Source organism: Notamacropus eugenii, chromosome 1 (genome assembly GCF_028372415.1).
Source record: "Notamacropus eugenii isolate mMacEug1 chromosome 1, mMacEug1.pri_v2, whole genome shotgun sequence".
Taxonomy (NCBI): domain Eukaryota; kingdom Metazoa; phylum Chordata; class Mammalia; order Diprotodontia; family Macropodidae; genus Notamacropus; species Notamacropus eugenii.
The window spans coordinates 309,737,888-309,753,211 of NC_092872.1; the positions used below are offsets into that span (position 1 = coordinate 309,737,888).

Sequence of the window (15,324 nt, forward strand, 5' to 3'; positions counted from 1 at the left end):
AACTAAAATCTAGCTGCTATTTGGGGGACAACAGTCCTATCATTTTTTAATGTAGCCTACTTGTTCCAATCTTTAGGTGTAAGACTTGTAAGAATAGGCATTGCTGAAGTGTGTGCTCCTGAAGAGCATTCTCTCGTGGAACCTCTCATCATAACTCAATGCCTGCTAAACTACGTAAAGCATGCTTGTAAACACATGAGATATGTGTAAGCAAGTATATGCACTGTTTACATTTTAAAGTAGGGCTACTGAAACTAAGACAAAGCCAGCATTTCACAGGGCACTTCATCTTTTAAAACTGTGGGAGGAAAGGGGAAGGAGGGCAGGAGAAGGGAGCTTCTTCAAATGAAATTGCTTCTTCTCAAAAGCTTGCACATCTGGATCTTGGTTGCTTGGCAAACTTTCTTGGCCATGTTCCTCATTGGAAGGTATGTCATTACAGGTGTCTCTCCTGGATTGTAGTCAGGGAATTATTTTTCCCTTCTACCCTGGAATAATCTCCTTTTGGGTGTGTGTGTTGGGTTGGAGGAGGAGGACTGGCAGGCAGCGATGCACTGGTTCTGAGGAGTGTAATCCCTCACTTCATACACATTGTGTTCTGCCACATTGTGTAGGTGTGTGTGTGTGTGTGTGTGTGTGTGTGTGTGTGTGTGTGTGTGTGTGTGTGTGTTGGGGAAGGAGAGGGATAATAAGGAAGGTGTCTCTCTCCCCGCCCCACCCCCTTCTCTTCCCTATTAGTTTAGAGTCATGAGTTTCTCATCATTGATTTCAGACTTTGAGAGGAAAGTACAGAAGGTGTGGGTACTGGGGAAAGGGTGGGGTGAAGTTGAGATTGGAAGGGGTAGCAAGGGCAAAGATGAGGTGACTCACAGCCCAAGTCTGCCACTGAAGAGCAAAGGCTACAGGACTTCCCAGTGTGGTAATGCTTTCATGTGACATGCCCAAACAAGCCTCCCATACTGAGGTTGGAAAAAAGGCAGTACGGCAATGATTTCATTTTATTTTACTACACTTGTGATTTCACTGATATAGAGAACTTCTGATTAAAACTATAATAAGCAATTAAAATATAAAACATAACGTAATATAAATTATAATATAAAATATAATAATAAAATAAAATTATACATATATGATTAATATAACAAGCCACTAAAAAATGAAACCAGGCACTGAATGATAATAAAGGCCAGTCTGGCTCAGAACATTTCTTTCCTTTTTGTAGAGGTAGGGATTATGGATGCTGAATGTTGCAAACACTGTCAGATGAGATCTTTCATTGATAGTTGGTTTGTTTCTTTTGTCACATGGGAAAGCTCACCTGGTTGTAATGGTATATCTGGAAATGAGATGATTTAAAAAAAAAAAAAGCTAGCAATAAAATTTATTTTGAAAAAAAGACACAAAAAAAGCAGTACGGGAAAAAGTCAACCAACAAGCATCCATTAAGTGCCTGCTATATGTCAGGTAGATTCTAGGGTGCAAATACACAAATAACCCAAGTCCTTGTCCTCAAGGAACTTAAATTCTCCTGGATGGGGGGGAAGACTACATATTTATAGACAAGTAAATATAGGATATATATGTATATGAAAAATAAAAATAGTGATTGGGGGTGGCATACTAACAACTGGAGGAATCAATAAAGGTCTCTTAAAAGACACGGCACTTATGCTTTTAAAAATTCTAAGGGGTGGAGGTGACAAAGGAGTACATTCCACACATGGAAGACAGTCTGTGCAAAGGCACAAAGGTGAGAGATGGAATGTTGTTTGGCTAGAGGAGAGTGTGTGAGGGAGAGAAGTGCATAGTCAGCCTAGAAAGGTGTCTGACTACAGCCAGATAGTGAAGGGCTTTAAATATCAAACAGGAACAACATTTTATCCTAAAGGCAGTTGGAAGGGGGGTGTTGGGCACTGAACAGTCTTAGATAGGAGAGTCACAAAGTCAGATCTACGCTTTGGAAACATCAATCTGGCAGCTATAGGGATGGCCTCAGTTCTAATTCTGACTTTAACATTCACTTAGCTGAGGTCACTTTGGACTAGTCACCCCTCTGAGTTTGAGTATTCTCACTTATAAAATAAGAAAATTTGATTACATGATTGCTAGATCTTCCAGCTCTAAAATTTTAGGATTTTATGAATAATAACTTCCAGGAGGGCTGGTTCTAAACTGCAGCAATGGCTTTAGATCCAAACTTACAGATCTTTGTGCTGAAATATGTTTCCACAACATTGTTCCACCCTTTATGAGGATTCTATGCCTTGTTTACCAAGAGATTTACTCTTCATGAGGTCAGGAAGGTCATTTTTTCTTCCACACCCTAAAATGTTCCATAGTATCCCAGAAACAAGGAACACAGTGGAATCAGCTCTTCCACAGACAGATATACTAGGTGTTTCTTATGTCTGGGCCAACCACAGACATGGAGGGGAAAGGTTGTACTGAGAGATATGATGTGAATGCTGAACACTGAAGGAAGAAATACTGAGACTTGGCAAGTCCTCTCTGACAACTCTGGACTAGAAACTGATGATGTGTAATGTAAACATGGGTAATGGTATAATTTCTTGCTTTAACAGGGAGAAGAGATATTCCAGGACAATATGAGGCAGTCCAAATGGGGCTGTGGAAGCTCTGATGCCCCTATTCAGAGCAGTACCCACAGGCACTGGGTCTCCTCCTCTATCAATTCACAATAATCTTTCCTTACATATTTTATTTCCCTCATGAGAAAGAAAAAGATAAAGAGCAAGAGAGACAGAAACAGAAAGAATTTGAATGTGCGTGTGTGTGTGCCCCTCTGAGACTCAAAAACTGTTGTCTAAGGTTTATATTCCACACCCACACACCTGTTTCCTATTATTTCCGCCCTATTTCTACATTCAAAAATCCCTGGTACTGTTATCTTACCTATTGATATCACCTAAGGAACCCAGGGTCACAAGGGTGCACCGCTAGGGCTTTTCTATCTGCCCTACAGCTAAGATATCTTTTACGTACTGTCTTTCCCAATTAGAGTATGAGGACCTTGGGAGCAGGGACTGTATAACTTCTTTTAATTTGTGTCCTTGGGTGCTTCGTACAATGCCTGGTACACAGTAAGTGTTTAGTAAATGTATTTTCACTGATTCATTCGCATAAAGAAGGATTATATAGGATGGTATGAATGATACTTATCAGGGTAACTAAATTAGTGATAAAAGAATCCAAGAAGTCAACAAAGATGAAACATTTCACAACTTTTAAAACCCTTAGTTTTACCTTTTCCATTTTGCCAACACCTAGCAGCATTTAAAACCATATAAGATCAGAATGGGAGGATTCAGTACAAACTTCTAACTTTATAGGCTAAGAAAATGAAGCTCAAAGAAATCAAGGTATTTGCCCAAAGCCACAGAGATAATTAATGGCAAGTTTGAGACAATAATTCTGTTCCTTAATTGTTATTTCAGTGCTCCATGGCTGCCCACTAAGGTGGAAAGTGAAGAAAAACAGGAAAAAGGCACGAGCTGCAATGTATCCAGTAGGAAGGGAGAAGAGGGGCAATATCAGGACTCCTTCAACTGCCCCAAATAGTCTAGCTTTGTGTTCAGCCTCTTTGCCTAACATATTCGTGGTCAAAGGTCAAGAGCAGTGGTTTTCAAACTTTTTTGGTCCTCTAGAGAGTATAGCTAGTGATATTTGCTGTATTAGACATTTAAATGTTTTAGTATTGTCATGAAAATAGTTTTGACCTCAAGGACCACCTGAAAGGTCTCTTGGGCACACCTGAACCACACTTTAACAATCATGGGAATAGAGAAACTGCCTTCTGCCATGACAGGGGTTGGCTAGATCACGGCTTCTCCAACTTTTTCCCTTCATGACCCATATGGAGTAGCGACCCACAGTTTAAGTAGCACTAGACTAAATACTTTTGAAGTCCCTTCCAGCTCTAAATCTACCATGCAAAAGACCTCCCTAAAATCATGTTGCTGGGACACACTGGTAATCTGCTGTCCCTGGGCTCCTCTGGAGCCATTTAGTATTATGACACTACATCCTCTGAGGATGCCTAACACAATCCAAGTACAGGCACCTGACTTACCTGAAGCAATTCCATTTCCAAGGAAAGTGCTAATAATCATGAATGGAAGAAGTAGTCCATGTCCTAAGGAGGCCAACGGTGGGGCTGAGCTGCTCTTTGGTGTTATCCTGCCATAGCACATCTTTTATCCGTCCAAGTTTGAAAGAAAAAGGGGGGAAAAATACTGCCAGCCAGGTACAAATCCACCTATTTAAAAAAAAAAAGGCATAAAAAACTTCAGGAAGGAATATAAGTCTTTACAAGTCAAGTTTTAGAGAATCCTATCAACGAAATTCACCTCTTTTCAATGTAAGGAAGGTAACATCTAGCCTCTCTATGGCTTGGGAGGATGATAGCATGTCCAAAGTCTCCAGCATGCACAGCCAGATTTCTGAAAGAGGATAGAAAAGCAGGAATTATCTCACCTTGAAATTTTTCAAGCAGAGCTGAGCTTTGAGAAAAGACCCAATTCTACCCCACAAGTCATGGAGGCTCTGGGTGAAGCAGGGAAGAAGCAGCTGACGACAGGAGGACTGCTGTCTGTATCAATGAGTCAAGTTTTTCCTCTGCCACAAGCACATGGTATGAGTTCAACTTAGGGAAAAAAAAAAAGGAACTAATTTAGTGGGAGGAAAAGCAACTTCAGAAACACTGTCTTAAAAAGAATGTGTCCCTGAGCTGCCTGAACAACAAGCCTAGTCACTCACAGTTCTGACTCTGCATCTGTGAATTTCAAAAATGAAACAATTACCAAGTTCATCATACACACACCTGCAACCCCGGAAGTTATAGCTAGTCACATGTGTTGACACTCCACTACATACCTCTCTAAAAAAAACCGCAATACACTCCTCACTTGAAGCAAGATTAAATGTTGATAATAATGTAAAATATAATATAGTGCCAGGTTCCCAGTGAAGCACAGCTCCTTGACAGGAGGAATTCTAATCAGACAAATGAGCAACAAGGAAAGATTGTTAGACCTAGAAGGATCCTTTGAGATCATCCAATTCTCCCTCCATTATACATAAAAACATCTCATTTCATAACAAAAGATATTGTATTATTCTAGAGACTTTGATCAGAACAGCCAATTACTACATGCCAGGGACTGTGCTAAGTGCTGGGGATACAAATATGGGAAATCAACACACAAAAAGGTGAAAAGGTAGGGAATGGGCACCCTTTTGTGGGGGATGTTAAGGGGGCAGACAGTACATGGAGGAGGGAGGGTGATGAAGTCCAGGAGTACAGCCTGTGGGAAATGATGAGATGGCTGCACTGGGTTTTCTGCCTTCAGCTGAGGATGTGGAAGTTCTCCACTGTTACCCTCTATCCCAAATACTTTCCTCTAAAGCTCCCTTTCTTAAAACATTTCATTAGTTCCCACTAACAATCTTTATTTTATTTTTTGCTAATTCAATGATTTTTAAGCAGAATTTAAAATGACTTCTAGAAATCTGGGGTTTTCACTCATATAAGGAAACGGTCTAAAACCAATAGTTCTGCCAAATTAGTGCTCAAGAGAATTCCAGGATCTAGAAAATCAATTTGTCTGTTGTAGGACTTTTTGAGTTGAGGGTGATAACTTCAGAGTTAAAAGAGATCGGACATTTAGTCCTGTTTCCTCCCTTCATTTTACTAATGAGGAAGCTGAGGTCAAGTGTGACTTGTCCATGTTTACTCAGATATGCTCAAGTACATAATATAGCCTATTTACTTTATCTCAATTTACCCATTAGGATCCCATGTCTAATTTCATAAAAGATACCCAGAAATAACAAAAATTTTATTTTTTAATTTCAAAAAAATTCTATAATTCAGACACTTCAGTGTTATATACAGAACTTTTATATTTTCCCCCTTAATTCATCCCCCTACACACACACACACACACACACACACACACACACACACACACACACACACACACAGTCAGCCACTGAAATACAAAGACCAGATACTCTGCTGGAGATACTAAACCAGACTTGATTTTAAACTGATATATGGCAGAACCAGATCTTAAATTATACTAACAGCAGTAATCATCATAACGAGGGATGGGAAATCTGTGGCCTTGAGGCCATATAAGGCCTTCTAGGTCCTTGAGTGCAGCCTTTTGACTGAGTCTAAGTTTTACACAACAAATCCTTTTATCATGGGGATTTGTTCTGTGAAGTTTGGATTCAATCAAAGCGCTGTACTTGAGGACCCAGAGCACCACATGCCAAAAGGTTCCTCACCTCTGATCAAAACCAGTCAAAACCATTTGGTACTTCTTAAAAAACAGATCACTGGAACAGATTAAGCACAGAAAACCCAGAAGAAAGAGGGCATAGTAGTGCAGTGTTCAATCAATAAACCCAAGAATTATAATCATTTAATAAGAACTCACTACTCAACAAAAACTGCTGAAGAATTTAGGTTTAGACCAACATCTCATACCATATGCCACAATACACTCCAAATAGCCACAAGACCTAGATATAAAAGGTCTTATGAACAAATTAGAAAAAGAGAAAAAGGAAATAATATCTTTTGCAACTATGTTTAGAGGAAGAGTGTGGTGATCAAAAAGGAGAATCAGATGAGATATCAACTATATAAAACTGAAAAGGATTTGCACAAACAAAATCAATGCAGTTAGAATTAGATGGAAAACAGGGTGGGGGAGGGGCATCTCTGCAGCACATTTGTCTTGGATAAAGATCTGATATCCAAGATAGAGAGAAAATTGACACACATATAGAAACAAGAGCCATATGAACATACACTTCAAAAGAAGAAAGGCAAACTATTAACAACCACATGAAAAAATGCTCCAAATCACCAAAAACAAAAATGAAAATTAAAACAACTGTGACGTTCCGTCTCATACCCATTAGATTGGCAAAGAAAAATGGCAGTTGTTGCAGGAACTATAGCAGACAGGCACACTAAATGCACTGTTGGTGGAGCCAACCCTTCTGAAAAGCAATATAGAATTGTATGCAAAAAAAAGTCACTAAAATGAGCATACCCTTTGACACAATGATACTACTGCTAGGCCTACACTTTAAACAGATTAAAGAAAGAGGGAAAGGATCCACATTACAAAAATGTTCATAGAATTACTTTTCATTGTAGCAAAGAACCAGAAATAAAGTGGGTACTCATCCAATGACTAAATAATTTATGGCATATGAATGTAACAGAATATTACTGAACTCTAAGAAATAACAAAAGGGATAGATTCAAAGAACCTGGGAGGACTTGTAGGACCTGATTCAGAGTAAAGTAAGAGCCGGAATGAAATATAATACTGTAGAGGAAAATAACTGAGACAGATATATGATCAATCAGAAACCAACTATGACTACAGAAAATTGATAATTGATACCTCCTACCTCTTGAAAGATGAACTAGGGATAGAGTATGATATACATTTTCTTAATTGGCCAAAACACATGACTTAGAGAGCTTCTTGGTGAGAGAAGTGGGGGGATAAGGACATAGGGATAATGATACCAAAAAAGGAAAAGAAAAAAGTCTCAATTAAATATTTAAGAAATACATAGAAGAAAGCAAAAGGAAGTTCACAAAGATACAAAGAAAAACAAGCAGGGCAATGCTGCATTTATCATTTTAAACTGAATATGTACTCTAATAATCCAGCCACATTATAAAGATCCATGTACATAATATTCATCTTGCCATATATATTTTTCTTTTTCTATTTTTGCATATGGAAATATTCATGCTGGTCAAATTACTAATAATAAAAAATTTAAATAAGGGGAGTTGGACTAGATTATCTATAAGGTCTCTTCCAGATCTAAATCTGTGATCTCCTTCCCTCCCTTACTCATCAAGGCCATTGAGAAAAGCACCTTATAAGTACCAATCCTGGAGTCAGGAGGACTGAGTTCAAGTTCAGCCTCAGACACTTGACACTTATTAGTTGTGTGACCCCGGGCAAGTCACTTAACCCTGATTGCCTCACACACACCCTCCAAAAAACAAAAAAGCATCTTGTAAACTGCTCAAGACTGCAAATAGCTCCTCTCCACAAGGTAAAGATCTATTGACCATTAAATATTTCCCAAATGGCTGCCTTCAGACACTCTAGGGGGTGTAGGGTATGAGCATAACAGAACTAAAGTTTTTGCTTCAGCTGTGAGTCAGTATCACAGTCTAATAGAGGTTTTCTGCCCTTGGTATTAAGGCCATGCCTTACTTTTGGATACCACAGGCCATCTAGCAGGGGTAAAAAGGCAGGGATACAAATAATGATATACAAATTAGGATGTGGTAAGTATACACAGATTGTCCCAAAAGTCAGTGCAGTTTTAAGCCACTATTAAGTTTTAAAAAGTTTAGTAGCTATTTAAGTTTTAATACTTTAGACACATTACCTTGCCAACAAAGGTCAAAGTCAAAACTCTGGTATTTCCAATAGTAATGTACGGTTGTGAAAGCTGGATTCTAATGAAAGTTGAGTGCAACAGAATTGGACTTTTGAATTGTGGTGCTGGACTTTTTTGAGAGTCCCCTGGATAGTAAGATCAAATCAGTCCACATTTAAAAAAATTAATTCAGGCTATTTGTGGTTAGATCAATATTGAAACTGAAGCTTAAATACTCTGGCCACTTAATGATTAGATGAGACTCATTGGAAAAGACCCTGATGTTGGGAAAGAAGGGACAGACTTTTGAGATGAAGTGAAGGATAGAAAAGTCTGGTGTATTATGGTCCATGAACACAACTGAACAACATTAAGAAAAGCTTTAAACTTCACAAAGATTTTTTTAGGACAACTTGTATAGAAGCACAAAATGCTATGAGAAATTTGAGAAAGGAGGTCACTCTAAGCTAAAGATAAAATCCAGACAGTATGGTAAAATATGGGGCAGTTAGGTGGAGCAATGGATAGAGCACTGAGCCTGGAGTCAAGAAGAATCATCTTCCTGAGTTCAAATCTGGCCTCAGACACTTACTACTTGTGTAACCCTGGGCATGTCACTTAATCCTGTTTGCCTCAGTTTCCTCATCTGTAAAATGAGCTGGAGAACCACTGCAGTATCTTTGCCATGAAAATCCCAATGGATCATAAAAAAGTCAGACCCAACTGAACTGACTGAACAACAACAAAACAGAAAGAATGTTGGACTTGGGAGTTCTGGGTTTAAATCTCAGACACACTCACGTGATTATGGATAAGTCACTTCAACTCTATAAGTCTCAGTCTCCCCTGCTGCAAAATAAAGGTATATTGGACTAGATCTGGACTAGATCATCTATAAAGTCCCTTATAGCTTTAACAAAGGCTTTATGGAAGAGATGGCATCTGAATTGGGTCTCAAAGGAATGCAAAAGTATTTCAATCTATGGTATGGAGGGGTGGTGGGAGTGTGGAATAGGGAGCATTGGGACGGGTGGGAGGAACAAAGGCACAGAGTAGGAAGAGGCAGGTAGTCTGGAAATAAGTCCAATTGAGCTAGAATGTAGGCTGCTGCTTAAAGGAAAACAGAGAGGAGTCTGAGAAGGTAAGCTGAAATGAGATCACCTGTAACCCTGGAGTTGTATTTTCCCTGTAGCCTGTTCTGGCCTAGAACCACGGTTCTTTTGCCCCCATCCTTCTCTTCAACTTCCCTGACTTCTTTCTAGCAGAAAACATCAAGGTGTAGTATAGTCAAGAGATTCTGGTTCTAGTACAGACTGTGCCACTAATTCTGGCTTTGTATATACATTTGATCAAGTCACTTGACTTCTTAAAACAGAAGATCTCTCAGGACAGCCTGGCATAGTGAAGATGGTAAGGAACTTATAGAAAGGAAGACCCAGGCTTCAGTCCCACCTGTCACTAACATCCATTGACAAATCATTTAGTATCTCTGGGTCTAAGTTTACTCATTTAGAAAAACGGCTATTTTCTGATAAGTATTCTCACACTTGTCAGAGCCATAAAAACTAATATATAATGAATATATACATATATATGTAACATAACAAATGCTCTGGCCTAAGGTAAGGAAAGTAGAAGACTAGTCTTTAGGCCTTCTAGGCAGTGGCCTCTGGGTGTCTGAGACACCATACCAACACCCTTATCCCTCAAATGAATTGGTGGCACATTTTTGTGCTGACTTCTATAATTATAAAAAGAAGTCCAAATGAGGATCTACCTAAAGCACTTTACAAACCTTCAGGTATTATATCAATATTGTTGTTATTACATGCATAACCGAGAGACAAGAGGAATGGCTAAAAAGTATTTTTCCTGGAATGTTCACAATATGACTTAGAGAAGGAAGAACAGATTTATTCTCTTTGGAAAATGTCATATTCCCATATCCAGGAAGTCCCACCCCAGTATCTTTACATCTGAATTGCAACAAGCTCAATTAATTTATCAGCACACTTGCATAAGACTCGTACAGTGCTCCTCAAATGCTTCCCAAAAATAACAACTACACAACAACAAGCTCATCTGTATGTGCGTTGGCGCGCGTACATAGCTACTACTCTATCCTCCTTCCCTTACCCCCACACACTGGGGAGTCTGGGAGAGAAGAATAGAAGGAAATTAAAGGGTAGCCAAGGAGGAAAAAGAGAGAGCCACTAAGCAGCTGTATGAAATTTGTTTATTAAAAGCATTGTACCTAGTCTTCTGAGACAGTAGTTGCAGGAATGCTGAAAAGAATCCTAGGCTCAGAATAAGAAGACACATATTCCAGTCCCAGATCTGCCAAAGGTGTATCTGAAATAAAGCACCTTTCAGGGCTGTGGTTTCTGTAACACTCTATAATAGGAACAGTACTGAACTGGAAGAGGATAGGAATTCTGTACTACTGTACTATCTATGTGACCTTGGTGAAATTATAACCTCTCCGGGCCTTCAGCTTGGGATCTTGGGCATTTTCACAAACATACTGCTGTGATGGGGCAGAGGAAAATGTATTAAAAAAAAAAAAAGATATGCGACTTTGCTATGCACAGAAAAGTTTGTGGAGCGGCTGGTATTCTACGAGGTGCTTCACAGCTCTTGTCTACCCTAATAGAGTAGAGAGTTCCCTGTGCATTTGTTGTATGTTTTCATTGCCTGCCTCTAACATTCAAGTTTTATGCTGTAATTTTGTCCCGAAAGTGTCTGCAGCTGCTCTCTGGCAAAAGATTACAGCTTTTAGTGGGTGTGGGAACCTAACCCCTTATTTCCCATAGGTTCAATATATCAACATTCACTTTTTTGTTGTTTTTTTTTACTTTTGTGCCAGCTTCTAGGAATGTTACCCCTTGAAACTTGAGGACTAGGAGTTAGTCCTGATGGGAAAATTTTGTTCATACCCTTTCCTGACCATTTCCTGTTGTTTTTCAGCCACCTGATTCTTTGTGATGCCATTTGAGATTTTCTTGGGTGCTCTACTTTTCCACCTAGCCGCCTACTCAAAACTAATTCACTCTCTAATGCTCAGTTCAACTTGTTTCTTGTCCTTGAGGAGAGGTGGAAAAATTGCTGGATTTGGAGGCAGAAGATTTGGATTCAAATCCCACTTCTACTACTATTTCCTACCTATGATGATCCTAGGCAAGTCTCAGTTTCTTCTTCTGCTGGACTTGATCATCTCCAAAGTCATTTCCAGTTCTAAACCTATAACCCTTTATCTTCCTAGATTAATTCAGTCACAGAGATCTTACCATCTTTTTAATTCAAAGTACTAATGGTTAGTATCATTCATTATGTATTTGTTATAAGAAAATCCTTATACAGTCATTTTATAAGTCTTGGATTGTTATTTCAAACACTTTGGGGCCAGATTAACTTAACTCCCTCTCTGAGTCTTTTCGCCCAGACCCTTCTATATAGATTTTTCTACGCTAAGCTGGGTTTTCAGTTTAAGAAACCAATTGTCATCCGATAACATGCAGTCTTTCTGCTTCTGTTTTCCTTTCCTAAAAAGCTGAAAAACTCATCTGTCTTCCAAACCCAAAGCAAATTTATATTTTCTTATATTCTTAATTAGATTAAAAGTTCCTTGAAGGCAAGAACTTCTTTACATTGGCTCTTTACATTCCCAACAATCTCCATCCTTCCTAGTCCTCCCTCCCCTCTACTTATCCTCCAGGGAGAGGTCAACTTACTTGAAGTTAGCAAGGGCCACATATTTATCAACTAAGGGAGGAATATATTTGCTATAGATTCCCCAGCTTTTAAAGAAGCCACTCCCCCACCCCAACCTACTCTTTGGCAGAGAAGGGAGGTTCATGTGTAGTACACTACACTTATTTTCACACTTTTTCAATATAGTCATCAGTTTTAATTATTTATTTTCCTCTTTTTCTCCCCCCTTCCTTTCTGGGCTTTAAAAATATAAAGATTGGCTCTCTGAGAGGAGAAGACAGGATACTAGGGAAAATGGTGGTGATCTAAGAAAAAAAGGCATCAATAAAAATTTACATTTAAGAAAGAAAATGACCACAGAAAATATGGTAAATTAATGTCAGTTCACCTTTATATACACTTTGTATTACACATCCATGAAATTATTTGATCCAAACAATCAATCAACAAACATTAAGGGGCTACAAGGTGCTAGGCACTGTTAGGTGCCAGGATACAAAACTAAAAATAAGAGAATAAGATATATGTAATGGGATTTGAGAGGTGGAAAAAATAATACCAAATAATCTCTATTTTCTTAGTAAAGAATGAGGTAAGTCCTCATCTGAGAGCGAAGAGGAGTGGATGGTTACTGGAATATAGGGGTGGTGGTGGTGATGCTTATTGAAAAAATGAGACGGTTTGGAACAGTTTCTGTGTGAAGTGGGATAGTGAATCAATCAGGAAGAAAAGACTGTAAAAGGATCATCTTGCTATGGTGGGGACCCAGTTGACATAAGATAAAATAAATCTGTAGGGCACAGAGTCAGTTAGGCTTCATAATTTCCTCCAGCTCCATTAAGCAGTTTATGAGTAGAAGTGGAGGAAGCCACTGGTGGGAGTAATCCCAGGTTAAAGTTTGACAGCTTTAAGTATATCCAGACCTGAAATGAGTAGGACATCTGTCTCCTTATGGAGCATTTTCAATTAATTCCAACTAATAACTTATTAACTTTAAAATTAACTTCCTGTCTTAGGTCTGTGTTTTTTTACTATACCACACTGTCTGTCATATCCCCATTTCCTACCATATTTAAAATATTATAGACAGGGTTTCCATTGCTCCATCTCCTAGAAAAAGGAGAGAAGAGACAAGGTTCTAAAGTGTTAAGAGTCAGAATTATTTAAAAGGCTCATTGAGAAAACAGATCTTACTCATTTTAGGGCTGGGTATCTAGAGTATATATGACTGCAGGCTCACAGAATTCAAGCTAGAGAGAGGCTCCAAGGTCATCTAGTATAAAACTCTCATTTTATAGATGAAGAAGTTAAAGCAGGGAGAGGTTAAGTCATCCAAGAAATAAGTGGTAGAGCCAGGATTTGAACTCAGGCCCTCTGATTCTAAGGACTTGTCCACTAGAGTGACCAGCACCTCTTAAACAGTTTAAGAAGCACTGAAGGGGTCACAAGTGGAAAAAGTGTAAGAAGCACTAGACCATCCTAGTGTGGATTGTGCCAGTGCACTATACAGAATGACCTCAGTATAGTTCCAGGATAACAAATGTTGTCAAGATTGGAGAAATGTACTATACCCTTTACTGTATAAAAGGATAGGAAAAGCCAATATAAGATGTGAATAACAGAACTGACTCACTTCTTAGAAATGAAATCCAGTAGAGAAAGAGCTCATAAATAAGAGATAAAAAGGATAAAAGAAGAACAATTTTGATTACACAAAATTAAAAGTTTTTGCACAAACAAATCCAATAAAGCTAAGATTACAGTTAACTGGGGGAAAATGATAAAAAAAAAAAATAAGTAACAACTGTTGGAGGGCCTTCAGGAAAATAGGTACACCAATACAATATTGGAAGAGTTGTAAATCAGTCCAGTCACTCTGGAAAGCAGTTTGGAACTGTGCCTCCAAAACTACTAAATTGAGCATACCCTTTGACCAATGATATTACTAGTAAGCCTAGGGGCAGCTAGGTAGTGCAGTGGATAGAGCACCAGTGCAGGAGTCAGGAGGACCTGAGTTCAAATCTCACCTCAGATGCTTGACACTCACTACCTGTGTGACCTTGGGCAAGTCACTTAACCCCAACTGCCTCATCCTGGGTCATCTCCAGTCATCCTAATGAATATCTGGTCACTGGATTCAGATGGCTCTAGAGGAGAAGTGAGGCTGGTGACCTGCACAGCCCTCCCTCACTCAAAACAAAGTCAAGTGATTTCTCTGATGGCACAGTCTTCTTCAGCAATGAAGGACAAACACATACTAGTAAGCCTATACCCCAAATGAGACAAAAAAAACAGGAAAAGGACTCATATACACAAAAATATTTGCAGCAACTCTTTTGTGCATAGTAAAGTGGATGCTAAGAAGGTGTCCATCAACTGGAAAATGGCTGAACAAATCATGATATATAAATGTAATGGCACATTATTACACTATAGGACCTAGAAAAATGGTCATTTTCAGAAAAACCTGAGAGGACTTTTCTAAACTGAACCAGAAGGAAATGAGCAGAACCAGAGAACAATTTCTATAGCAGCAACGATACTGTGGAAGGCAGGAAGGCAGGCAGGAAGAAGGAAGAAGGAAGGAAGGAAGGAAGGAAGGAAGGAAGGAAGGAAGGAAGGAAGGAAGGAAGGAAGGAAGGAAGGAAGGAAAGAAGGAAGAAAGGAAGGACGGACCAAACCCTGAAAGATTTAAGAACTCTGATCAATAACCAACCATGCCTCCAGAGGATGATGAAGCATGCTACCGATTTCTTGACAAGAGATGTGATGGTCTCAAGGTACAGAATGAGACATATATTTTCAGATATGCCAATGTGGGAATTTATTATTTATTATCCTTGATTATGTATGGTTGCTGCAATTTTTTTCCCTTTTTCAAATGGAGAATTTTAGGGGAGTTGGGGACAGGCAGAGATGACAAAAAATAAAGAAGTTGACTGAAGGTGTTTATGCACACAAAACAAGACCAGAAGAAATTACAAACAAGACAGCTTTGATAGTAACGTGATGAATTTTATTAGATATTTATAGGAAAAGGAAGCAACTTTTAAACAATGGAGATCCATAGTTTCATGTATAATCTTTTTCCATTTTACTCTGTATATGGAAATGCCCGTTTTATTTGATAAGTTCGGAATTTTTTAAAAGAAGAGA

General features: G+C 38.8%; 1 protein-coding gene across 3 annotated transcripts in view; it reads right to left on the reverse strand.

Annotated features, from left to right (window-relative positions):
• SUSD6 (sushi domain containing 6) overlaps positions 1-15,324 on the reverse strand; it is a 107,939-nt gene that overhangs the window by 51,433 nt on the left and 41,182 nt on the right. The window contains exons 2-3 of one of the 3 annotated variants that reach the window (XM_072629486.1): positions 4,498-4,666; positions 4,094-4,279 (exon numbers count right to left, since the gene is read on the reverse strand). In XM_072629486.1, the coding sequence (XP_072485587.1) occupies positions 4,094-4,214 (121 nt within the window). In that variant the 5' untranslated portion in view covers positions 4,215-4,279; positions 4,498-4,666. Of the gene's footprint in view, positions 1-4,093; positions 4,280-4,370; positions 4,464-4,497; positions 4,667-15,324 lie in introns of all 3 variants that reach the window. The other 2 variants (XM_072629487.1, XM_072629488.1) reach the window with 2 other exon arrangements.